At 31.3% G+C, this 26,960-nt stretch overlaps 3 protein-coding genes across 7 annotated transcripts; all 3 read right to left on the reverse strand.

Moving 5' to 3' along the window:
• Positions 1 to 2,807: 2,807 nt before the first annotated feature.
• On the reverse strand, positions 2,808 to 6,780 carry LOC105111389 (receptor-like protein kinase HERK 1). Its single transcript, XM_011006722.1, has one exon. It carries the CDS (start codon positions 5,907 to 5,909, stop codon positions 3,408 to 3,410), a length of 2,502 nt encoding a protein of 833 aa, XP_011005024.1. The 5' UTR covers positions 5,910 to 6,780; the 3' UTR covers positions 2,808 to 3,407.
• Positions 6,781 to 10,267: 3,487 nt separating this feature from the next.
• On the reverse strand, positions 10,268 to 22,460 carry LOC105111390 (E3 UFM1-protein ligase-like protein). Of its 5 annotated transcripts, XM_011006724.1 has the most exons (21): positions 22,195 to 22,460; positions 21,790 to 22,104; positions 21,434 to 21,700; positions 20,943 to 20,990; positions 20,608 to 20,673; positions 20,365 to 20,468; positions 19,564 to 19,657; positions 19,421 to 19,477; positions 18,318 to 18,705; positions 18,060 to 18,226; positions 17,838 to 17,903; positions 17,644 to 17,712; positions 17,446 to 17,538; positions 17,278 to 17,343; positions 16,418 to 16,464; positions 16,258 to 16,321; positions 15,806 to 15,883; positions 15,665 to 15,727; positions 13,975 to 14,067; positions 13,527 to 13,662; positions 10,268 to 10,294 (listed from the first exon to the last, which is right to left on the reverse strand). In XM_011006724.1, exons 1-20 carry the CDS (start codon positions 22,366 to 22,368, stop codon positions 13,561 to 13,563), a joined length of 2,421 nt encoding a protein of 806 aa, XP_011005026.1. In that variant the 5' UTR covers positions 22,369 to 22,460; the 3' UTR covers positions 10,268 to 10,294; positions 13,527 to 13,560. The 5 variants fall into 5 exon arrangements, with proteins under 5 accessions (XP_011005026.1, XP_011005027.1, XP_011005025.1 ...); XM_011006725.1 differs by lacking the exon at positions 10,268 to 10,294 and having other exon boundaries at positions 13,190 to 13,662; positions 18,060 to 18,214; XM_011006723.1 differs by lacking the exon at positions 10,268 to 10,294 and having other exon boundaries at positions 13,190 to 13,662.
• A 1,313-nt stretch (positions 22,461 to 23,773) lies between these two features.
• On the reverse strand, positions 23,774 to 26,228 carry LOC105111397 (nudix hydrolase 9). Its single transcript, XM_011006734.1, has 6 exons — positions 26,037 to 26,228; positions 25,873 to 25,947; positions 25,715 to 25,771; positions 24,972 to 25,054; positions 24,317 to 24,375; positions 23,774 to 23,958 (listed from the first exon to the last, which is right to left on the reverse strand). The coding sequence occupies exons 1-6, from the start codon at positions 26,094 to 26,096 to the stop codon at positions 23,774 to 23,776; spliced, it is 519 nt and encodes a 172-aa protein (XP_011005036.1). The 5' UTR covers positions 26,097 to 26,228.
• Positions 26,229 to 26,960: the final 732 nt, after the last annotated feature.

Genomic DNA, 26,960 nt, shown 5'->3' on the forward strand with positions numbered 1-26,960 from the left:
TCGTTAATTTCAGGGCTCGTGGGATTAGTCGTGGTGCGCGCAAGCTGGCCCAGATACCCACGTTAATAAAAAAAAAAAGTAACCCCGTCCATCATTTTCCACGTATGTGATTTGCAATAGGTTGATGCAGGTAAAGTTTCATTTCAAATTGTTTCGAATATTAATTTTATCTAAATTTCACTTATTAAAAAATTAATTAGAGAAGTCAGTTAATTTCCCTAGTTTATAATATGTAAATATATAAATACATGCTAATTATAAAATCCTTACAAGTTATTTAGATATATAAAGTTGCAAAAAAAATACATGAAAAACAATCTTAGCTTGCAAACTGAACAAGTATTAAATTAAACTTAAACTAAATTAATTTAAAGTATTTACTTGTTAAAGTACTTAGAAGATTAAATTTTAAATTTTATTATTATTAATAATTAATAATTTATTATTGGGACTTTATTGATTCTTACCCTATGAAACATGATTTTTTTCAACAATCAATATTCCAACAAAAAAAATTTATTTAGATAAATTTTTAAATAAAATTTAACAAACTCAAATGAATTATACTTAATATCTCTTTACAAATATCAAACCTAAGATCTTGAATAATAAATAAAAAAACAAGACTTAAAACAATAACATTAGGAAAAGAAAAGAAATCGAGAATTTCTTTTATCCATCTCCACCCATCCAAAACTCATATTTATAGAACTTAGAAACCAAAACATTAATGTTTATAATCCATAAATGTTTAAGCTTTTATAACTAATATCATAAAAAAAATTTCGATAAGATAAATTTAACGACACTAAAAAATATTACAAACAATGACTCAAATAGATTACATTTACTATCAAAAAAATGGTGGCTCTCTTGTCTTTGATGTCAAGTGCGCCCCCTCGTGTTACTGTTATAATTAAAGTTTTAATATGCCTTCAATTTTTTTTCCTTTTCTCCTCCACATCTCTCATTTTATAATATTTTATTTTTATCAATGCTATTATTCTAAATAGAAACAAGTTATAAATGCCATATTTTTCAATTTTAATATGTAATATTTCATCAAAAAAAATTTCACAATAATATTTCATCAGTATATTTTTAAAAATAACAATAAGAAAAATAGGCATATTTTGTGTGGCAATACTTTCTTGACTAACATACTAATGACACTGCACTCCTCTAAAATAAGTTAGCTGGATTGATTAGCGGTTGCAATCGGACTTTTTATTCGGTATTAATTAAGGTTATCAATTTTATTTTATTTGGTCCAAAATAACTAAAATATTTCATATCAATTCAAAAAATAAAATAATTTTTATTTTATTTTAAATCTCAGTTTGTTCTGGATTTTTTAGTTAAATTTTAACCAGAATGTTTCGATTTCATTCTATATATTTCGTTCCAGTCTTGAAAAGTCATTCAATTAAATTGAACATAGTTCAATTTAATTAATTTAATCACCCAAGTATAAAAAGCTCTTTTTTTATTACTATTTTCAATAACAATAATATTAATAATAATATTAAAAATTATTATTATTATTTTTATTAAAAATGATATTAATTTTTTAAAATTAGATTTATCACTAATATATATGGTTTATATTCATGTTGTTGTTTTTTCATGTTTATATTCTGTAAGAATTTGAGCAAAATAAAGAATGTTTTAGATCTTATTAGTCTTGATAACATTGACTTAATTTTATATTTAAAATATTCATGTTAAAACAATTTATTTTCATAATATTTTGATATTTTATTTAAGTTGAACTATTTTTAATCTTATTTATTTATAAATATTTTAAAATTTAAAATTATATTTGTTTGATATTATGTTTATATTTATAATTTATAATTAATTTATTTTGAATTCAAATTATGTTTCCTGAATATATATATATATATATGTTTACCGACCCCATTGATTCTCTTAAATGTATATGTGGCTTGCGAAGTCTTCTCCTCAACTTTCTAGCATGGTTGCTTGCTCTCTCACGGAGGTGTTTACGGCTACTTGCTAGGCCTGTGTCACGCTCGATTTGTTTCTTATTGAATCGTGTACGGCTCAATCCGACTTGGCTCCGACTCTCAACCTAAGCAAGTTGTGAAGCAGTGTTTGACACTGTATATAATTAGAAAGTATTTTAAGAAAAAAATTAAATTTTATTTTTATTTTAAATTAATATATTCAAATCATTTCAATGTACTAATATCAAAAATAATTTTTAAAAATAAAAAAATATTATTTTAATATATTTTGAAATAAAAAACATTTTAAAAAAAATCCATTACTTTACTTCTAGATACCTCTTAGATAAAATAAAAACAATAATCAAGATGCTGAAGGAGTGGTGTATACACATCTCTATGTATTGTTGTATTTATTTTTTAATAAACCGCTAAGCTACATGAACGCGTGGGAATCCTTTCAAATAATAATAATAAAAAAAAAACAATACAACATAGACGTAACGCTTACTTGTCGAAGAGTGTTATAACATATCTTATATTTCCATTTTGTGAAAAAGAAAAAAAAAAGGAAAAACAGGAAAACAATCAAGAATTCTGGATATTCTTCCTCTTCAAATTAAGCATAAGAAATTGTTTATCAATTTCAAACAATGAGAGGATGGGAGAATTGTACAAGGGAAACAAACAACTAGACATCGATCATCTCCTTCAACTGTAATGACTATAAACTGCTGCCATGCCTGTCCATTCTTCCTAAGTAATAATAACCAAACGCACCCTCCAATCATGGCTTGTCAAGCTAAAAAAAATAATTCACATACAGGGCATGTGTTGTAATACCAAACACAACGCCGTGAGGATTACTCACTGCGAGCACGCCAGGAAATATTCAAAAATCATTTGCTAGATAACGTAACCAGGGACAAATTGCAAGCAGGCACTCGACAGTGCCTTGCTCACCATACTCGTAGATTCTTTAACATTCATACACTGACCAAATAAATGCACTTCATTTCAACACTAACAAGAAATAAAAACACATACATGTTACAGGGTAAGATTCAACATCCTCGTCAATTTACCATCTGAACCACCTCGGCTGTACACAAGAGACTGAAAACGTGGCTTGATTGCAGAATTCCCGAAACAATTTAGCATGGTTAAGACAACTTTATTGAAGCCGACTGGTTGTAGAGCATGGGGATGTCTCCTTATGCTCCACCCCGGAGACCAATCTCAGGACAAATTGATCTTGGGAGATGCTCTCATAAATTGACTAAAGAAACAAATGCATCTTAACAAGTATAGGTTTTCCTTTCCCTGAAAAATAAATAGAATTTTCCCGTCTCCTCTGGTATGACAAGCAGTAGTTGGTGAGAGGACAAACCAGAGTTATCAGAGGAGCTAAAAGCATCAAATTTACCATCTAGCAAGTTATCTGCCCTCAGACTTTACCAGCTGTGAGAATACCCTACTCATTGAAACACCTGAGAGGCCATCCACACTTGAGGCTTCAAACTGTGTAGCAGATACACTATCATCACTGTGGCTGAAATTGTTGATTTGTGGAGAGAGCTCGCCGATCATATTTGTACTGTTTTCTTCAGGATCGCCCGGTAAAACTGCTGCTTGCAGTTGAAGGGCATACTCCAAATTCCACAAGATATCTCCCATAGAAGGCCTGTCAACCCCAAAGTCGGCTAAGCATTTCTCAGCGGTTTCTCCAAACTTCCTAAGTGAATCTGGTCTAATTTTTCCCACAAGCGCGGCGTCTATTATTTGTTCCAACTGCCCTCTCTTCTGCCATTTCATTGCCCATTCAGCTAAGTTAACCATTTCTCTTGGGAGGGATGGATCTATAACAGGTCTGGCACAAAGAACTTCAAGCAACACCACGCCGAAGGAATATACATCTGATTTCTCTGTCAGTTGTTGCCTTCTAAAATACTCAGGATCGAGGTATCCAAAACTCCCTTTCACTGCTGTGCTCACATGGGTCTGATCAATTTCAGGTCCTGTCTTTGAAAGCCCAAAATCAGCTACTTTGGCCATGAGATTCTCATCAAGCAATATGTTAGCAGACTTTACATCACGATGAATAACTGCTTTTGCATATCCAGTGTGAAGATAATGGAGTCCTCTAGCTGCTCCAATACATATCTCAAGCCTGTCCTTCCAACTCAAGCTGGGAGAACCTGAGCCATAGAGATGACTCTTGAGAGTTCCATTCTCCATGTATTCATAAATCAAGATCATCTCATTCTTTTCATCACAGTACCCAATCAATGAAACCAGATGGCGATGCCGGAACTGAGAGAGCATCTCAATTTCAGTCTGGAACTCTGCAAGTCCCTGTTGGGATCGTGGATTTCCCCTTTTAACAGCCACTTTTGTACCATCATTTAAAACTCCCCTGTATACCTTTCCAAAACCACCAATGCCAATAACCCAACTCTCATCAAAACTGTTTGTTGCCTCTTGAACTGCCACAAAAGGAATGCGATACCTCAAATTATAACCAAGACTAGTGGCTGTTCCATTCGAGTATTTACTACCCATGGTGTGAGAATTTCCTCCACTGATGGAAAAAGGAATCCACGTCTTAGAATGGCCTTGGCGTGCCAGCCTTCTTCTCTTTCTGCAGAACATAATGAAAATACCAGCCAACACCGCTAGGATAAGTGCTCCGATGCTCAATCCCGCTATCACACCAACATTCTTCTTCGAACTTGAATTTGAAACTGCAGGAGCTGTCCCACTGAGGCTACCCAACGAGTTGTTCATTTTCATGATCTCCAACCCATTTAGAATTGCATTGGGGTAGGCACTGCTAATAGTGTTAGTTGGACCAATACTCACACGAAGTTTATTGCTAACCGTTGCTGCAGTAACAAAATCCATATAAAATGCAACAGCCAAAGTATTTGCAACAGAGCTTGGATCCACATTCTCAGCTACAAGCCAGGAGTCAATGTAAACATCGAAGTAGAGCTCGTTAAGATTTCTACTTACTATGTCACAGAAGTGAAACCTAACAAGATACTGAAACCCTGGCTGCACGTTGAACTCCCAGGTCACATTGAAGTTGCTGCTGGGATTATTATCTGAGTTCATTCTAGAGGCAGTACCATAAACAGCATTCGGAGCAGAATCCTGTGTTGCCCCACCATCTACATACTTGACAGCTGCAACATTGGACACGCTGATAGCAAGATTCTTTTGGATGAGAAAACTTTGGTCGGGAACCCAAGTTCTCCCAAGGGTATCATTCTCGAAGGAAACTGTTGGTCCACCCATGTTCACCCTATGAACAGTCTCCAGAGCCTGCCAGGACAGGCCTTTGAATCTCCCCACTGGATTAAAAGTTTCAGCATCATCTGTAATGAGCTCATCAGGAACTGAAACGACTTCCAAGGCATTTAAGAAGGCAAATGAATTGCCTGAAGGAGTGATGGTGATAACAAGGTTCTTTGAGGTTACATTAACTGAAAATTCTTTAACAACAGAAGCCTTCACACTGAAATTGCTGAGGAAGGCATGGTTTAGGGTGGAAACACCAAAACTCGCATTGCTCATGTCGTAACTACCACTAACAAATGGGTAGAAATACAGACGAATCCAATGCCTCCCAGGTTGGTTAATCAAAAAGGTGTACTTTGAGGTTCCATCAAAGATTCTTGCTGTTTGATAGAGTGGTGAATCATCCCCAGAAGTGACAGATATTGAAGCATTTGCAAAAGTGTTTTTCGGGGTTGAAAGAAAGTTGGAGGCGGAGTTATCAGCAACAAAAACACGGTTACCTACTGTAGTATTGGTGAGTGATCCGCAGTCTATAAGATAATTGTCTACAGGAGTAAACCCACTAGATAAACATACCAAGCTTAAGATTGACAAAAGTACACAAAGGAAACGTCTAGATCCTACACTGCCCATCATCTCGAAATCTGGAACTTTACTGGGGAAATATGGAAATCTATTGAGCTTTAAGATAGAAACCAAGGACTCTTATCAAGGCAGAGCACTAGGGTGCCCCTAGTAATCAATAGCAGAACAATAGAAACCAAAATCCATGAAGAGGGATGAATAAGGAAGTGAAATCAAAATCCAAGATTGCATAATATAGCAAGAGCAATCAAAGAAGTTGGTGCTTTTCAGTTACAGATACGGAAGAAATCTAAATCCTAAATAGCAATGTATAGAATTGAACAAGAAAGACAAATCTAAAGTAGCCAAAAGCAATACAAGGAAAGGAGCTTGTAGTTGACAGTACTCACAAATAAATGAAGAAAAGATGGCACACCTTGAACAAAATTTGAGGTCCAATGGAAAGTGGGAGGGGGAGAGAGAGACCCAGATGGGAAATACTTGTGAGGAGGACAAGGTAAATATGGTATACTTTGGAATGCTAAAAGGGCTTTCAGTTCAAATAAAGAGGAGTCAAAACACAAGCTGGTGCGAACTGGGTGACAACCCCAGATGATGCCAGATTCCTAGATACTTTATGTTTTGTATTAAATAAGTAACAGAAACCAAACACACTAGTGTGCAAGCAAACAAACCATGGGAAAACACAATTACAGAGTCATAACCAGCTGTGGATGTAGAAGGCTGAGGCTTGATTGTTTTGGTGAGCTTTGTTAATACATATCATGGGGGTAGATGGAAACCTCTTCTATGAAGGCCAGAAAAATAAAGGAAAATGGGGGTTAGAAACAGCTATCTCCATGTTAACAGAAGAAAGTTTTTGGCTTGGCTCTTTAATGACAAGTGGGGGAAAAAGGCAGGGATTCATCAACCGACGCCTTTATTTATGTAATTTATGACTACTTACATATATGTCTTTAAAACCCGGGCCGACTTGCCATGTTGATTTTACCAATGTAGCTGTGTTTATTTTAAAAATATTTTTTATATTAGAATATATTAAAATAATATTTTTTATTTTTTTAAAATTACCTTTAAATTTAGCAGAGAAAACAATTCAAAATATATAAAAAATAAATTGGCCTCTATTTCTAAACAAGCTCTAGTTGATTCAAAATTTTACTAGTATAACTTAAAGAAATATACAAAAAAACATTTTGTTCAAATCAATCAACTCCAACCTTAATTGATTCCTTTTTTATTATTTTTTTTTAAAAATAATTTGATAAACTTAAATTGATTTTTTAACCTGTAACCTAGCACTGTTCCAGATCTGACTTGAAATCAGGTTACATAATTATGCTTACAAACTTAAATATTGGAACTTTACATGAAAGTATTTATATATAAATATCAAAATTGATGGGATAGATATGTATTTGATTTAAATAAAACCCAAATTAATTAATATAAAATAAAATAATAATTTAAAATTATATTCCATCATTTGTAGCCTATAATAATAAAAAATACCCAACAAGGGCTGCCACAAAAACTTCGTCATCTTTGTCAAACAAAAACTTAATACCTATAAAATAAAAATTAACTTCTGACTAATTAATTTTTTTATATAATATAAAATCCTTGTAAAATAAAAAAAATCAAGGGCTAATGCATAAGTTTTTAAAAGTATTAATAACTCCTTGTAGTTAATAGAATTCATAACTCTTAAAAAAATAATGTATTTTTTGTTTTTGTACTTTGTTAGCATATTTTAAATTTAATTTTAAATAAATTATTTTTTTCTGAATAAATTAGCTTGCCTATATATATATATATATATATATATATAATTGGAAATTGGTAGAGATGTTGATTATACAAAGGGATGATTCTTCTTTTTATCCCCATGGATTCCATTTTGAAAATTTCATTAATCAAATCTCCTGCGTGCTAGAAACATGTAGGAAAGCGGCATGCCTTTTATTAAAGCTAGCCTCGATAATGATACTATGGAGACGTTTGGAAGTGAGGTATGAATTCTTTTTTATATGGTTTTTTATTTAAAAATATATATTTTGTATTTTTTTTAAAAATTAATTAGTGACACTGACTGGAAGGCTTAAACGAGTATTTTTACAAATGAAGTGTTGGTAATTAAGATATTATTATATTTTTATAAAAATAAAAATATAAGTTTAATTTTTAAAAATATATTTATTGAAAGTGATAGTCAAATTAACCTTACTTTTTATAAAACAAATATAAGGATACAGGCAAGAAAAAAACAACAATTATCACTGTATCCCATGGATAGTTGACATGGGCAAGTGGTTCGCTTTCAACTTCTGAAAGATAACTTTAAATTGAAGGAAGGGAGGTACGTCTAGGGCAGCTAGTAACTAAGTAACCCCACCCTGAGTTCGGTCGCAAATGGAGACCTATCCTCGTTTTTCATTCTGCCACAAGGATAATAAAATGTGAGGTTTATTAAATAGAGTCTTTTACGCTTGCCCTTTACTGTGCTAGCTTATATTTTTTAAAGTATTTTTCAGATTATTATTTTTTATTTAAAAACTATTAAATTTATATTTTTCAATAATTTTTATACACTGAGTTGGGTGAAAATTAAAACAAAAAGATTATAAAACCCTCTCGACAATCCGATGTGTTATAAAAAGAATAAAACGATGGTTTTTTTTTTTTCTATACTAGCGGGACTTTTAATCGTAGTCAACTAGCCACCATTACTGGTTTTGAAGTTAATTAATTTTCAATTGTTGCACGAAAAAAAAGAAGAATATTGTGACTATAAATTGTTTTTATGTGTATTTTCTATTTAAAAACAGAAAGTTATGAAACCGAACTATAAAAAAATAATAATAATAATAACAAAGACGTTTAATGATAAAAGCCAGTCAAAATACAAGATACTTCTTTAATTTACGTATTAATGCTATTTATGAGATATTAAGAGACCAAGGCCATCTTTCTCATTTGAAATATGAATTTTGAGGAACTGCTTTTCAAATTTTTTTATATTTATTTATTATTAAAAAATTTAATTAATAAAAAATATTTTTTAATTAAAAAAAGTTTAATTTTTATGAAAATATTTTCTTAAAAAATTTGGACTAAAAATATTTTTTAAAAATTATAAAAAATTTAAAAATATTATATTATTTGATCCTCAAACCTTTGATTACTATATATATATATATATATTGTTTTGAATATTTATTTTTTAATTTTATCTCTTAAAATTTAATTTTTATATTAACTTTGGTTCTCATTCTTTTGATTATTACTTATTTTATTTGAAATAATTCATGAAATGTTAACTATTATTATTTTAATTTCTTTATTTTTTAATTTTTTTATTTTTCAAATTTAATTTTTTTTATTTTGATTATTATTTATTTTATTTGAGATAATTTATGAAATTATATTTTTTTTTAATTTTATTCTTATTCAATTTTTTTAATTTGTAAGATTTGCTCCTTATTATTTTAATAAATTTGAAAAAAATAAAATATTAATAAGTTATTTTCCAGCTTATTTTTCATGATATAACCAAATACTGAAAAATATTTTTCAATTTATTTTTTATTATATTATCACATATCATAAAATAATTTATTTTTTTGAAATTTATTATCTAAAAATTTATTTTCTAAAAAAATTACTTTTATATAGACAAACGGGCCAAACAATAACCAATTTTCCTCCCCACGTTTCCTACTAATGAGAAATTATTTTCCTCCCGTTTTTCCTTCTTGACTTTTTTTTTTTAAAAAAGAAAAAAACTATTTTCAAATAAAAAGGAGTAAAATCAATTGGTTTATCTTTCCTCCCCTCATTTTCATTTCTTCCATCACGAGTTTGACTTGGTCTTCATGCAGGAAACGCTGTAAGAGATAATTAAGCATTGACTTGATATTGATTTAAGCTAAATAATTGATGTTTAATTATTACCTAATACCTATACGTTTCGCGATGCCTTAGAAGGCCAATCACTTGCTGAATTCAAGCTATCTACGTGCACGCCATTCGTAAGCAAAAAAATAAATAAAAATAAACTTTTAAACAAAGAAATCCTGCGAAACTAAATAAATAAATAAAAATAAAACAATTTAAGCAACTGGACGTGGCGGCTGTAAAGTAAATCAGGAGCAAGAATCAAAACTACACACGTCAAGGAGATAATTAAATATTGTCACTTGGCAGATGTATTAATTGCCCGGGAAATTAGCTACATTCATAGTACAATGTCTTTTGGATGACAATAAAATTATTTTTATGGTTTTTGGTATCAAAAAATTAAGCCTATCGCATGGGATGTTGATGTCTTTATCTCTTCTTCTTCTTCTTTTTTACCGTATAAATATTATTTTGCTCTCCCAATTAATAAAATATAAAATTATTAGCCAAGAATTTTTTGGATTTTGCATAATATTCTTAATTGTTAAAAAGCGTAATAGAAAAAAAAATTTATTATACTGCTAGAAAAGAGTGTTTTGAGGTTTTTAATTTTTAATATATAATAAAAAAAACAAAACATAAACTTAACATTAAAAGGATATATTTATACTTTTATATAAGCATCTTGTATGATTTTCAGGATCATATGGACATTTTAATGTTTTTATATTTTTTAAAAAAATTTTAAAATTTTAAAACCCAAGAACATGCTGAGCACGTCCTAATGCGTGGATAATGTTAGCATCATTTTAGGTGGTATGTGTGACGCCACTAGATGAACATGACTAGTTTTTCATTATTTTTCTAAATGTGTTGTCGTATCCTCTTTTATTTTTAATAGAAGTAGTTGGATTGTAACTAATGATCGTTTGATTTTCCCTCTCTTCTTCTCTCTCTCCTACTATGTAATGCACACTATTATCCTTTTACTTTTTACTTTTCAATTTTAACCCTCATTCTATTAATTTTTTATTTCATTTCTTTTTTATTTATAAAATTTTTTATTATTTTCAATTTAGTTATCTAATTGTAATTTCTCATATGTTTGGTTTTTCATTTCGGTTCTTAAATTTCTAAATTTCTATATTTTTCCTTTGCACTTTTGTTGAATTTTTTTTTCCTTTCAATTTCATCATCCAATCATTTTTTTTTATAGTTTGACCTTTATTTTTTAATTTTCAAAAATTATAAAATGTATTTCTCTTTTTATTTTTCCTTCTTCGTCTCAATCAAGAAAATATATATTATGTTTGTTACCACCATCAATTTTTCATCACATGCAAATAAATAAATCAAACTTTATCAAAATTGCAATTATGGTTGGTTTCATTAGTATTTTTTTTTACCTTTCTATATAGTTAATATGATTTGTAAGTTGATCAAGATAACTCAAATTTCATTAATTTTATGGGTTTGATGGGTCTCTCTCTCTCTGTTTTTTTTTTTAATTAAACTTAAGTTTTTTATAGTTTATTTTTCTCTTTTTTATAGTTTAAAAAAAAAGGTGCAGGGAAAAGTCATATTATTAATATTATTAATATGTATAAAGTAATAAAAACTAAAGGTTGAGTAACCTACTATTCTCCCACACCAATTACATTGTAGATTATATTATTTTACTTGTTTTTTCTTTTTTTTTTTGCTTCATGTTTTGTTATGATTTTTTTTTAAATTTTTTTTGTCAATTTTATCTTTAAATATTGAGATGTTTGAGAATTTAGCTTTATAATTTATTTCTTTTTAATTTATTTTTTTATAAGGTTAGCATAGATTGTTAGGATAATCTTGGTTGTCCTAGTTTATGGGTTTGATAGGATATCATTATTTTCTTTTTTATTTTTTAATTTAAGTATAATTTTTTTTATCATCTATTTCCTTTTCTCATATAGTTAAAAAAATTAGTTTAAGAGAAAATCATGTTATAAAACTTTATAAAGTTCACGGAGCTGTTCACGAGTTTGACTGATTGACTTGATGTACGAGTTTGGTGAGTTTAACTTTTTTGTTTTCCATTTCATCCTTAAGTATTGACTTAATTGAGAATTTAATTTTATAATTGGTTTTATTTTTATTTTTTATGAGGTTATCACAGTTTTAAAAGATATCTCGATACTAAGTTAGTGTTAGATTTTGCGATAGCATATTTTTTTTATTATATAGTTAAATAATAAATATATTTTTTTAAATAATTCCGGTAGAATTCATAACTCCATTCACGTGTCTAGCATACTAGCCCAAGTTATTCTATTTATATATTTAACTTACATGTTTAACGAGTTTACTTAACCAACAAAATATGTTATTTTTCATAATTTTTTAATGATGAATCAAGTTCTTCTAATATTATTTTTATAAAAAATCATAATTTATTCATAGCTTTTTAATGATAAAAAAGGTCGAAGTTGTTTTATTTACAACTAAATAATATTTAAAAATCACAATGGTTGTAAAGCCAATAACAATAAAAATGCAACCCTTGATTTAATGTTATTGTTTTTACTATTCGCCTTTGATTTCAATCTGAATTAATTCTCTTGTTGTGATTTTCAAAAATTATAAATTTTATTTCTATTTTTATTTTTCCGTCATTATCTCAATCAATAAAATATATATTATGTTTGCTACTACTGTATCAAAAGTTTTTCTCGCTAAAGAAAAGAAGAAGAAGATAGGTTCGGCCATCAACTTTTCTCAATCATGTCAGCAATATAGCAAGGCCATTTTCCGATATGGTCCCATTTAAAAAAAATAATTCTATCCAAATGTTGGATAATTAAGTTTAGTTTTGCTTAACTAATATAGGGCCAAATTTTTTTTCAACCTTATCTTGTTAAGTACTGTTTAGCCCCTTAAATTTTATCACAAAACCCCTCGAGTTCAATCGTATGGCGCACGCGCGTCATTCAAGTTGTTGAAAATATAATTTATTATTCAAAATGATAAAAAAGAAGATGATTAGATTGAATTCATATAAAAACAAATCTCATGAATAACAATTAAACTCATGGAATTGCACTGTGTTTCTAAAATATTTTGATTTTTTTAAAATTTTAAATTATTTTAATACACTTTAAAATACTCGTATCAAAAATAAATTATTAAAAATAATAAAATAATATTTTTAAATAGATAATAAGTTAAAATGTATAATTGTTGATAAAAAAACCACTAGTCTTGAAGAAAGAAAAACAATCCCTGACAAAATTGTTTGATTTGACATTTAAAGTTGCAGTCATCAATTATGGGGTGGCATGTGTACACATGACTGACTCCATTTCTTAAAAGTTTATCAAATCACATGTCACGTGGCATCTGAAAGTGTCCAATTTAGCCTAACAATTATCTTTAGCTCCATCTGACACAGAAGCAACTTTCAAGAACAGCTAATGATAAAATTTATTGTCTGCAAGCAAAACTTTTAGAGACAAAAGCAACGATAAGATCTGTTTGCTTTTGTGATTGAAAAATGACAAGAATCTTTTTAGTAGAAATCATTTGCAACCACAAGGATGTTACAAGGTTCCTCATAATTTTGCCTCAAATGCTGCTGCTCCTTTAATCATGTTCCCACCTTTATAACCCTATTATGAACCAACCAACCCTAATCTTGAACTAACTATTTCGCAGATCCGTCTTTTCTAAATCAAGCTGGTTGCTAAGAGATGGTCACCTACAATGGTAAATTAACACCTTCACTTTTAGAAGATTTTTCCAGCTGCCAAAGATCTGAAATCAGTTCAAGTCAAGATTGAGCGGTTCCCAAAACTAGGCCTTTCAATGCTGGCATCAAGTTCCCCAGGAGCTCCCTTTTACTTAAAATCCTGTCAGATGTACAGTCTTCTTCCTGATGAAAACAGAAAAAACAATACAGACAGTAACAATTAGCATCACATAAAAGACTAAACATGTTTCAGAAACTAGAGCTGTCACAACCTCTACTCATTACCAGGATGCACAAACCTTTCTTATCCTGTGTCGACACTTTTTTTTTCTTTGCAAAAGCAAGCGACTATGCAAGTTTTTCCTTGCAAGTTTTGCGACAAGTGACAAAAATATTTATAATTTACCGAACCCAGAATCACGAGGGGCAAATGTAACAAAGATAAATGTGCCAAACCAAGAATAGAGAGTGAAGGCCGAAACAGATGCTACTCACATCACCAGTCGAAGCAGATAAAAGCGACAGAAGTGTTACTGTAGCAGTTTGATATTCTGTCAGGATCTTGAATGCTGAATCATCTAGTTTGTCCTGGAAACAATGGCATTAAAGCAGAAAGCATGTAATAAACAAAACTTCCCACAAAAAATAAAAATAAAAATCAAGTAATGCCAGGAAAGTTGCCAAGAAGTGATATGGTACATAATAATAATAATAATAATAATAATAATAACAAACAATCAAGGTCATGAGTCCAAAGCTGAAAAGTAAACGAATTCTTGGGTTTTGAAAGTCCAATTTAAACAGTCATAAAAAAAAACAATAAAAAAAAAGGAAAAACACAACTTTAAAGCCTGTTTTACATCACTACAATAGCATATGAATGGAAGAAATCCAACCTATTTGGGTGAGTTATTGAATAACCAGTGACTTAAATTACAGGCAATTTGCATTCAAACCCTGACTTCCAAGTTTCCAACAAAGACAAATGGCAACACCAAAGAATCCAGGCCATAAACATGCAAGTAAAAACAGATGCATCTACACTGCAAATGATATAACATGTAAAGAAACAACCTGCAAAACTTCTACACTGCAACATCCCAATTTATACTCCAATTGTTGCAGGACAGTCAAAATGTCGCAGAAGGACCTACCTAGATACAAGACAGGCTGATAAAATAATAAAACCACATTTTCTTTCAGTGGCATATAAGATGTGACAAAATTGTTTTCCAATACCACCATATAGCAGAAAAACATTTCAACAAATTCAAAATAACGTTCCCCATCTCCCTTGTGGAGAGAGAGCACTCGGCAATTTATGTAGTCCTTGAAAATGAATAGAAGTATGTCAAATGGAAACTGATTTTCAGCATGACATTACCTATTAGAATATAGCAAAAGATTCTGATGGGGAACCAGCTATATGAAAATAAGCTTCAATATCTTGTTTTATTTTATTTTATTTTATTTTATTTTATTTTAGTCAATTAGAATTCTTCGATTTTAATTACTTTTATTTAATTTCCTACATTAAACAGGATCCTACTAGGCTTTAGATGCCTATTTAAGAACACCTTTTTCATGATTTAAGAAGACTAAATGATAATTGAATTGAGAATTGCTATTTGTATTTGCTACTACCATTCTCTTCTCTATTTATCCGTATGCTATGGGACTTATCTCTTCTCTGCTTTATCTTACTGTCTTTCTTCTATTTAATCCCTCTCCTATAGGAATTCTGCTTCTCCTTCGTCATACATGTACATCACATTCACCTTTCATTGCACATGGATAAACCAAAAGCAATTGATATCTTCACAAAACAAGATTTTGAGGTGGTCCGGAATCTATCAACAAAATGAAAACATATGGCACTCATCCTTAAGTCAGTTTCCACTTAGACCAGCATCTTCTACCTCTCATCATTAAAAATTGTTGGCAAATATTTGAAAACCCCATCCAAATAAGCCACGTCTGGAGCTGGAGAGCATCGCATAGCCTCCAAGCGCTGGTACAGAATTGCACCATACATAATGACACTCTAGTTCTATCACCACAACAGTGACCAAAGTAAAACTAAGTTTTGAAAAAAAAAAAAAAATGGGGCTTCAAATGCATTGCAACACAAACGCACTTTGAAAAATGCATTTTTAATTAGTAAAATATCAGGAATGCCACATACCTTCAATCGAGAAACAGCTACAGAAATGGCCCTTCCAGGGGCCTGAAGAGCTTTATTGCGAACCTGCAGCAGAAAATTCATGTTCAAGAAGTGAAAAAGCTATAAAAGTTGCCATACTTGCATAGAATCCAGAGATAGAACCTGAATATAAAGCAGGGAAACAACTTTAGGCAGAAGAAGAACTGGATCAGTTTCAGCAGAAACTTGAGCTGTCAAATCCTGACAATAGCAATCAAAACAGACATCCAAATGAGTGCATATGTCATATTTCCATCCAAAGTTGCAAGTCACCCACTTGCAAAAGACCCAACTGCTAAATAAGCAAAAATATAAATTACAGAGATTCATCACAATGGAACTAGTTAAAAAAAGCAATGAATCTAATGTTGGATTTTATGTCAACTTTATAATCAACAAATAAATATATCAATACTTGAACACTGTAAAAAAGCTGTCCAAAATAGCTTCCTCGATATTTTATAGGATGAGAAGATATGATACTTATAGTGAACTTTCCAAGTAAACACATTTGTGGATATGAGAACTCTGATCTTTTTTTTTTCTTTTTTTCCCCCTATACAAAGCATGCGTACCTTGCGGTATGAGTGCAGAAGAGTTCTTTCCAATTTCTTGTCAAGCTTTTTCAAGTGCAACCCACTGAAAAAAAAACAGAATCCAAAATGTAAATGTCAGGTTCCGAGAAAAGAAGGCAGTTCTAAAATAAAATTATAATAATAGCACAAACAAAACTACCTCTCCTCTGCCAGCTCTCTTAGTGACGTCATGAAAGCTTCCACCCGCTGCTCAGTAGAATGATTGGGATTAAACATTGTACAAAAGTGCCAAAAGTAGATAAGAACAAATATCTCCTAGATTTTTTAAATTAAAGGCAGACGATGAGATAGCTGGCTAGAGAAGTCTATTGGTAGTTGAATCCAATGATTTCAGCTGAAACATGCTCAGACTTGAATCAGGTCTAGGGTGTAAAGAGTTGATGAGTTAGCTACTAGTGTTTTGTCCACCCGCCAACCCGCCACAAGAGAGAGAGAAGCAGGAGCATTACAATATTTTTCTTGTTAATTATAGTTTTCTTTTTCAGTTATAAATCCCTATATTATTTGGATTCTCCAGTGTCATGCCATTAGCATGTGGCTTATTTGATTAGGGATTTATTTTCCTTACAAGGATAAGATTAGGATTAGGGATTTTGACTATTATAAATGGGCTTTGCAGAACTATTTTACAGGATGTCTTTTGTTTCTCATCAACCTAATCAGATTTTAACAGTTTCTCTCTCAATACTAAACCTTATCATCCCGTTCCAACTTAAATTTTATTCATGTTTTACACATCCTTTTGCTGTAAATGCTGATTTTGAGGTTTTTTTCTTCCCAACCTACATCAGAGCGAGAGAGGACCAGAATATTGTTGCAAGCAGCAAAATATAGTTTTTACTTTGCCCTCTCTGATCCCCTAACCCCCAGTCACATCAGCACCTGTCTGCTCTCTCCCCTCCACCCAACCAAAAAGGGAGCGAAGTGTTAAAGGACATGTTCTTCATTTAAATAACTCTTGAAAATGGAAAGAGGAACTTTTCACTAACAAGAACTAACCTTCCCTTCCAAAGCTTCAACTACTGCAAGAGCCTTTTTTGAAAGGGATCCTGGAAAGCTTTTTGCCTGCATGAGGAATGAGAGTACATAATAGAGGAGATCATTTAGCATATCCAAACTTCTGACCAGTTTCATAAAGCACAAAGCAAGGCAGCAAATGTTTCATACAAGAGCAGTTCTTTCTGCGGAACCAAGCATGATAGATTCTGAATTTGGAGACTCTTCAACATTAATTCCGTTCTTTAATTTGTTGTGCATGTCCTACATTTACATCAAGTCCAAGCATCAGACCATCCTTCAAATTATATATCTTAATTTACTGAAACCACGTCAGTGGTAAGAAAAAATCAGAGGAATGGGTGCTACCAAGTTATGAAAAAGCATATCTCCAATAGAAGCAGCCATTGTTCTTAACAAATGCCTGTGCAAGACAGCCTGCAAACCATAAACAAGGCTTGTCTTTATTCCATTTCATCACAAAATAGCAAGTTGTTTGGGTGGTTAATCTATCCAATATTAACTTCCTTATATCAATTAATATAGGAAGAAGTAGAACTTACAGAGGTTGATTGGTCATCCTCAAATAAATCTAGTGCCTTTTCATACAGTTGCATATTTAAGAAAGCCTGCAAAAAGGAAGTTACATCTCAAAGAGTTGCCAGAACTATAAGAACCAATCACAGCCTCCATTACCAAGAAAGCACATTGTACAAAACACTAAATCAGAGGAATGTCAAAATACTGGATGTAGATAATTAATTTGCAATCATAATTGTGCTAACCTCATCAAGCTTCTTTTGTAAATTATCAAGCAGGTGCTTCATTTTCCCAGCATTTTCTGTAAATAATGTCTTTCTTTTCTCCTTTAAGGAACTAATTAACATAGGTCTCATATAGTTAGCTAAAGGTCCAAGAATTGTCTGTGGATCTTCCAAACCTGCCAGATCAGCTAACTTCACCAGTTAGAACATGATATGACATCAACGCCAAATCAGCTAGACAATAGCAACAAAAAGGAATCATTAGCAAAATGAACAGACCTTGCTCTTCAAAATCAGGAATCAGAGTCAGGATCTTTTGCATTATCCAATCATCAGAAGGAATGTTAAGATCATCCTCTTGTGTTCTAGCTAAATCTTTCTTAGCTCCCTTTTTTGTATCAGACAGGACCAAAGATGCCTCCTTGCCTTTCCTTTGGTTTTTCTTAGATTTCAAAGGAATAATTTCCTCATCATCTAGAAGGATTTCAGTTCTTGCTCCAGATGATTTCCCCTTTTTCTTCTTTTTCTCATTTACTTCACCAGACCGGCTGGAATCAGTTCTAATTTTAGCTTCCATGACCAAATGAAAGTCATCACTCAGTATAACACCAGATGACCCTGAGAGCCTAAAGACATCCAGCTCTTTCTCCATCCGATCATAAACATCCTAGCAACAAAAAATATATGGTTGCAGGAATCAGAATTCCACAGAGAGATCAAGCAGTTATAAACAACACATGAAAACCCTCAAATTGCAGGAGACAAGGCTGGAGGCATCGGAATCCCAATGAAAACAAAGAATGATATAAGAAAATGAATAAACTTGGTTCAACAATACACTGCACCCAAAAGAAAAACAAATTATAGGAGCAAAACATGCATAGAATAGATCCACCAAGTGCACACAAAGATGGAGAGGGAGATAGAGTAGGAGGGGTTTTGAGTGCTTTCCAGGAAAATGATCAAAATAAAAGACTACCAAAAATGAAAAGTGATAGATCAAATACAGTATGATGAAAACCTAGAAAGGATTATCATTACACATCTCTGACTCTACATTTTTAAAACATCCTGACCATTACTTAGCACCACCAGCTGAGAATTAGGTCAATCAAGCTTGATAAGCCAGTAATACTAACAGGGCCAACCGGACACTATTGTCAGCACTCCTGCTGCTTCATGTATCTAAACAATGTATTTATATATTTTTCTATGTGAAAAATATATATAGCATATGTAATGGATGCAAGTGGACATGAACAACAATGAGAAACAATCTTTAAGTAGTTCAGAAACAATTTCCTATTATCAATGGAAATAGTGAAATATAAGCAGTAAGCCCTTCTACCTTATTACATCAAATATTAATTTTAGAGTCAAACCTTGATAAAACCATTGCTAAATACATATGAATCCCCCAGGATCATTCCTTTATTACCCTGAAAAAAATCAGAAAGAAAATGAAAAAAATAATAATTCACTCGATGATAGAAATGAACAATTATCGGCATGGCAAAAATGTCACCTTGAGTGCTGACTGAACAGAATTACAATGCGACAAAATCTTAGAAGCATCTTGGGATCCAAAAGAAGTGGGTAATACAGAAAGAGAATCAATCCTGCAATCATCCATAAAATCAATTTAGTCTTCACAATGTGCACAAATAACCTGCATTCACATATGTGCTAAGAGAAAATTCTGCTGTTCATATGAATTGATACCCATAAGAAATGTGCGACTGAATTTTAAGTCATGTTCTTGTGAATAAAATAACAAGAAATATCAATGATAATCATAACACATGTCATAGCTGCAGTGAAAACTGAAGCAGGTACATCAGATTATCAGCAGAAGTAATAAGCAACCAATTGATAGGAGCACAACGTGATGAAAGGGAGCTGATACAATGATAGATGATGACAATAAACATGTTGGGTTATTTTTTAGTCAGAGCAAATAGTATAAGAATAAAAAAACTAGAACAGTACTTTGTTTTCTCTTGATAGATGGAAAAATAAAGAACATGAAATTCAACTAGAAAAACATATATTCTCAAATTTCAACCCTCAAATATGACCTGTCTATGATTCATATTGCATTAGGATATAGTGGTATAATTTTATTACCTTTCATTTCAATTAATATGGGTCAAAGAAAACCTGGACAATGCTGTCATATTGAACCAAACCACAAAGATGAAAACGGCATACAAATAAAGATATCAAGAAAACGATTTCAATCAACAATCTGAAGCAAACCATTTCATAGTTAAATTAAATCAACAAAAATGAAAAAAGAGGAAAGAAAAGGTAAATATTGCCTCACCAGCTACTACGGTCAATAGCATCCTCAACAGCAGCATCCAACATCTCAATCATTGAGGGATGAGCAAATGCAGTTACCAGAGGTATACCTTCAGCATATCTGGACTATATTGGATTTGAAGACCACAAATTTTGATAAGACAAACAACGAAGAATTCTCAAGTATAAAGAAGTTATTCACATAAATTCTACAAACTCGAAAGAAAACAAATCCAAATTTCAGACATAAACTCAACATAAGTACCTGCAAGAAATGAACAGGCTGGGAAATTCCAAGCTTTTGCAGAGTATCATAACTGATAAAAGAATTCTGCAAGCGGGAAAATAACAAGTGATTAAGATGGAGATGATAGCTAAAAAATCAGCATCCCTGGTGCAATAGGATGGGAAAAAGATGATAAAAGACTGATCAACCAAGTCTTATAATTCAAAATACAGATTACATTCCAACCATAGAGACAGCAAACCATATGATCAAACAAGCTTTTGAGTAACATCATGTGTGAAACATGCAGAACATCAATATGAGCATCTAGAGATTACAAAATTAATATTGGGTAGGAGAATTAAGTTCCAAACCTGAGAAAAGAAAGAATCTACACACTCCCTTTGAGCAGTGGCAAACACCTGTAGCACAATTAAAATCAATGAGGGAAACAGTATGCCATTTAATGTGATAAAGCAAGAAAATAAGTCTTGAAGCAGTACACATGTTCCTCACCACCCACAACTAAATTCACTATCTCATAGGTTTTTCCCCTCGAACTATAAATATTTCCAGTCAAATTATCATGAAAACTGTATGCATCACAAGATTTACTGAAGATAAAAAACTATCTTGGTTAAGTTAAAACTGTAGATAGTACCCTTTAGATAGTCCTTAATTTTATTGAAATGCTTACATAAATACTTCAGGAAAAAAAAAAAACCATCATTAGTTAACAGAAAATAATTTTTGAAGCATTTCACGTTCCTTAGCACCCACAACCAAATTCGCTATCTAAAAAAGATTAATCTCTAGCACATGTGATATAAAATTATAAACCAAAACGAAGAAATCATAAACATACAGTTGGAGTCCAATGAACTCCTGCTCGAAGTGATCCAAGAATCTCCCCTTCCTTCGCCAGCCCATTAAATAAGGATTGGAAAAATGAACTTTCAGTAGCCACACCACCAGCTCCATCCATTGCTTGCAACAACTGCTGCAGGGTTCCCCACAAAAAAGACAAATTTGTAGGAACGGTAACACCCCTCGCAGCACCACGAACCATGGCGCTAACACGAGTAACATAAGCTGGTGTATACAATTGTCCACCTTCAAGCCTACCTTTCACCTAAATGCCAATAAAATCTCAGCCAAAACTTTCAACTTCTTTTCCCTCCGACAACCATATCACATTCAAGAAAGAAACAAGAAAGATACCAGAGTTCCGAGGCGAGCTTCCAACATGGAAGCCACAAGTTCAGAGCCAACATTCAAGTTAGCTGCGATTTCCGCCAAAGCAATTTGACTGCATTCTTGAAGCCTCTCATTGATTTCTTCAGCAACACTGTCCCAATAAGAATGCGAAATAATTTCTCCTTGAATCAACATCAGCCCGCTCGGGTCATCCGAAACGACTCGTTGAGCTTGGTTCTCGACATGATATAAATCAACGCCAGTAATATCCGCAAGATCTATCAAGGAAACACGCCCTAATTTCTTGATCTCCAACACCATTTCATGCCTTAATTGCTCCTTAGAAAAATAAAAGGAAAAATTAAGGAAAGAAAACAAGAAAAAGAAATTAAAAGTGTAAAAATCGACGACGAAGACGATAATACATACAGGAGTGATGTATTCTTTGCCGGAGACAGTGTGGAGAAGGTCGAAATCGATGATGTGAAGCTCGTGGAGTTTTTGGACTAATTCGACGACGTTTCTTTCAGATAATCGGATGCTCGATTTCGCTTGCTGCGCGGACTCAAATTGTCTCGCCAATTCTAACAATTCTGCGTCCATTTTGATTGAATTCAATGGAGGAAAATCGAGAGAGAGAGAGAGAGTTTTCGTTTTCTGTTCAATTCAAGTCCCTGTTTGCTTGTTGCAGTCTGAGTTTGAAAAAAAATAAAAAAAAATAATGTTTTTTTATTTTTAATATCATTTTAAAATTATAAAACAAAATTACTAATAAAATATTAATTTAATATTATATATATATATATATATATATATTTTTTTTTAAAAAAATAATCTAAAAACAGTAAAGCTCTCCTAAACAGACTGGTACGGTACCTTAGTCATGGGCCTTCAACTATGTGCGGCGTTATTCGTTAGCAAGGGATGGTTATTTTATATTCAATTTAATTTTTATTAAAAAAATAATTAAATTAATTTTTTTAAAAAGTTGAAATCAAAATGGAATTATTTCAAACTAATTAGTTTTTATTTATAATAAAAATAAGTTTAAATGGGTTTAGATTGATTTTTTTATTTGACTTGATTTTTTTACTTAACTTGATTTTTTCTTATTTGATTCAATTTTTTTTAATTTTTTAAATTTGAGTTTGGATCTACTGTTTCAGTTTTAAAATTATAAAATCAAAATCAAATTAAATTGGTTGGTTTTTTTCACAATTCAGTTTTTTAATAATTTTTTTACAATTTTTTAATTTAATAAGTTTTTTAGTTTTTTTACTTTTTCCTATCATTAGCTTTGATGTCTAACTATGGGTGGAAATAATTTTTTTTTAATTATTTTGTTTTACACATGATTTATTTATTAAATAATGTTTAAAGAGTGGTGTTTGTTTCCTTTCATTATATGAGATTTATTAATAACTTTTTAAGCTAATTTTTCAATTAAATTTTATAACTGACAAATCAACCTTTTTAAGTAGGGTGATAATCCAATAATAGATAAGTAGAGTTTAAAATAATTTATTTTTTATTTTTTATATTAACATGTTAAAATTATTAAAAAAATATTAATTTAATATTTTTTCAAGTTAAAACTACTCTTAAAAAAATAAAAATAAAAACAGATGTAAAAAAGAAGAAGAGATAACATGGTGTCTGATAAGAAGAGATGTAAAAAAAATCTTTTTGACAACTGCTGATTTGCCCATACATAAACTGATTCAAAATCTGAAGAACGACGCTGCTTCAGCTAACAAGTATACTTGGTCAGATAACCAACTCAGGGAGCATGGCAGATTGGTGGTGGGAAATGTTATGGTTTTGCAGCATAACATTTTACAGCATCTTCATAGCAGTCATGATGCAGGACATTCTAGAATTCATGCTACCTATTCATTTTACTTGTTCATTTTATCCATCCATTGCCAGCACTCACTAGCATTTGTTTGTTGAAAAACGAGCAAATGCAAATGCAAATGCAAATGAAATCTAAAAGGGCAAACAGGCATCAGAATGCAAATGTTTCATCTTTCAGACTCCATACCTCTGGATGGCCTCCAGGGAAAACAAAATGTCCAGGAAATTCCCCTACATTATAACTTCTTTGTAACACTTCTATTTTCTGGTCAGATGTCTCTACAATTGCACCATTACCCAATGGACTTGAGGTGTGTTGACACTGTTTTGGGTCGTCTGCCAAAAATCAAAGCTGCCAAAACTTTTTTTCAAAATGATATCCTGAGCTAAAAAAATATTACAATTCTACGAGATACCCAGGTTGACAAATCCAGACAAGATAACTTTTTTAATAAAGAATCTAGGTGGTGTCTCTAATGTATTCTCGATAAAATTCATCACCAATCATTTATTGCTTGATTTCATTCAACTTTAAATATACAAATTTTCGAACAGAAGACATATGCATCATTTCTCCTAATAAAAACCCTCCAACACTGAGGTGCTAGCAAAGCAATAAAATAAGGTGTCAAACAATAAAAAGCAAGCATGGACAAATCCTCTTCCGTTAGATTTCATATGAATGAAGAGATACCTTCTGATGGAAGGAGTAACTTATCCCAAAGAGGATTTAAGTATGTCCGCATAAAAACCCTGGATAGCAGGCAGATATCGTTGATTCTTCATTATGGGGGAGGAAAAATAAAAAGCATAAATATATCATGCTACATTTCAATTACTGAAATTCAAACATCAGTAAAATGCTCACACCAAGAGCAATAGTCCACTCATTAATAAGCAAATTTAGAAGCAGCTTCAGACCAATCATCGGAAAAATGAAAAACCCAGTAAATGAAAGGCTGGTTGAAAAAATAATTTTGACACTGGCATCCAGCTTGAAAATTATATCTGTCCACCTTAACCTATGACAACCCACTGCAATGAAAACTAAAGAAGCTGACACAGAACTCATGTCCAGTCAATATGAAGGGAGGGATGTTTAGTAAATTTGCAATGTCTCGCCTCCAGCAAGAGTTGTAGCATCGAAGGATAATATGTGCATGAGATCATTGACCAAGTATCATGAGTGTGCGCCTGAACATGATGCCCAAGTGTCATCTGGTTGAGATTAAGAGTATAATGTGCGAGTTGATTTACAGCTATCAGTTTGCTCTAGAAAAGTAATAGAAAGAATTTATGAACTGAGGTTGTAAGCCATTCCCATACACAAGAGAGGGAGGGAGGGAGACCTGTAATCTGTCAAACCAAGGTGGAGGCAGGCATGAAGATCTTGTTCTGATCCTGCTCTGTTGGATAGAGTGTATCCTCCATACTAGGAAGTTATTAACAAGAACAGCAATTCATAAGAAAAGATAATAAAATGCATTAAAATTTCTAAAATATGTTATACAAATACAGGGCATCAATTCTGTCTGCTGCATATAGCAACAATTATGTCTTGCATCAAACGCTGTAATGGAATCCCAGTTTTATTTGTAATATCAGTCCAATTATTAAATTCCCATTCTCATCAATATTATGGTTCCTCTTGCATTTTACAACACGAGACATTAAATTACAATCCATTTTGAAACTTGATAGAAACTCAAGAGAATACTGCCAAATGCGCTCGATATCAAGTCGACAGCATTGGCAAAAGAAATCGTTGTGTAATATAAAGCATCAAAATGCAAGCAAACAGCAGCATTCTAAAGATCCTTCTGTTTGGGAGTAACAGCGAAGGTTTAATAAAATGATGAATAGCACAAAAAATCACAAAGTCCTCATCAATGGTTCATAGGCTTGTATCCTGTATCTTAGTTTTATGCAGTACTTTAAATTAAATTATTTTTTAGTGTTTTAGATGTTTTGATATATTAATATTAAAAAATAAAAAATATTAATTTAATATATTTTCAAACAAAAATACATTTTAAAAAACAACAAAAACCACATAATTATTATTTATTATTGAAGATTTAGAACAACATGCCCGGAACTTTTCCCCATTGTACAAAGATGCGTTCTTCTGTACCCTTTGATCCCATATCTTTAAACCCCAGCAAAGATAACAGTCAGATAAAGAATTCTATGGATTCCGCATGGCATTTATTACAATACAGATGTAATTAATTCAGAAAACTAACTTACCTCAAAAATGGAGTTTTCTAATTCAGTGTCAGGATGGGGGATTCTATCGCAAGATGGATCAAAAACCACAGATACCTTAATCCAACAAATTGACAACTTAAACCACAGCTATAAATTTTAAAATAATGCAGCTTAAAATGGTAGAAACAAAGAACAGGGAGGACCTGAGAAGGCGAGAGGGCAGATGGGCATGGGAGCACAAGTTTGGAGTCTGTTATATCCATTTACATTCCCCACGCACTCCAACTGTTTGATGAAGGTGTCCAGTCTAATCTAAAATATTTATTCTACCAGAAATCCCATGGGCAGGATGAAGGGGAAGATTCTACTAAACAGTGCGTTTTATTTTCTTAATTAACAAATACATTTAAACACGTTTCTTGCATTCATAATTATCAATTACCATGGTTGTATAAACTTCGAAAACTCTTATATTAATCAAGAATTGGCTAGTCGTCAAGGGACAAAAGTGCACTTTTCTCCAAAAAATTGTTTTCAATAAAATCTCAGATAAATCAATCATTCGCAGTGTATCACAAATAAATAAATAAATTCTTATGATCTCTTTTAAACTCAACCCTCGAATTCTAATGTACAGAACATACCTCAAATTCTTCAAAGACTAACCCATCTTTTATAATTGCATTTGATTCCATGTGTTTGTTTATCATTGTATTTTTATTTTTTGATTTAACCTATTTTTCAAACTGTTTTTCATCTAAAAATATAATAAATTATTTTTTTATATATGTTTTTTATGATTGTAATATGATAATGTTAAAAATTAAAAATTTATTTTAATGTATTTTTTAATTTTTTTTTTAAATATTCTATACCCGTGTTACAAAACACTCAATTAAAAACTTGTGTGAAAATATAGTTTTATTTGCTTTTCAAATAATTTTTTACGTTAAAATACATGTTAATAATATTTTTTAATTTTTTAAAAATTATTTTTGACATCAATATTTTAAAATAATTTGAAAATACTAAAAATATATTAATTTAAAATAAATAAAAAAAATAAAAAATTTTAAATTTTTTTAAAAATACTTTTAAAACATAATAAAAACCCCTTATAGAATATT

The sequence above is a fragment of the Populus euphratica genome, unplaced genomic scaffold (assembly GCF_000495115.2).
Source record: "Populus euphratica unplaced genomic scaffold, PopEup_1.0 scaffold295.1, whole genome shotgun sequence".
Taxonomy (NCBI): domain Eukaryota; kingdom Viridiplantae; phylum Streptophyta; class Magnoliopsida; order Malpighiales; family Salicaceae; genus Populus; species Populus euphratica.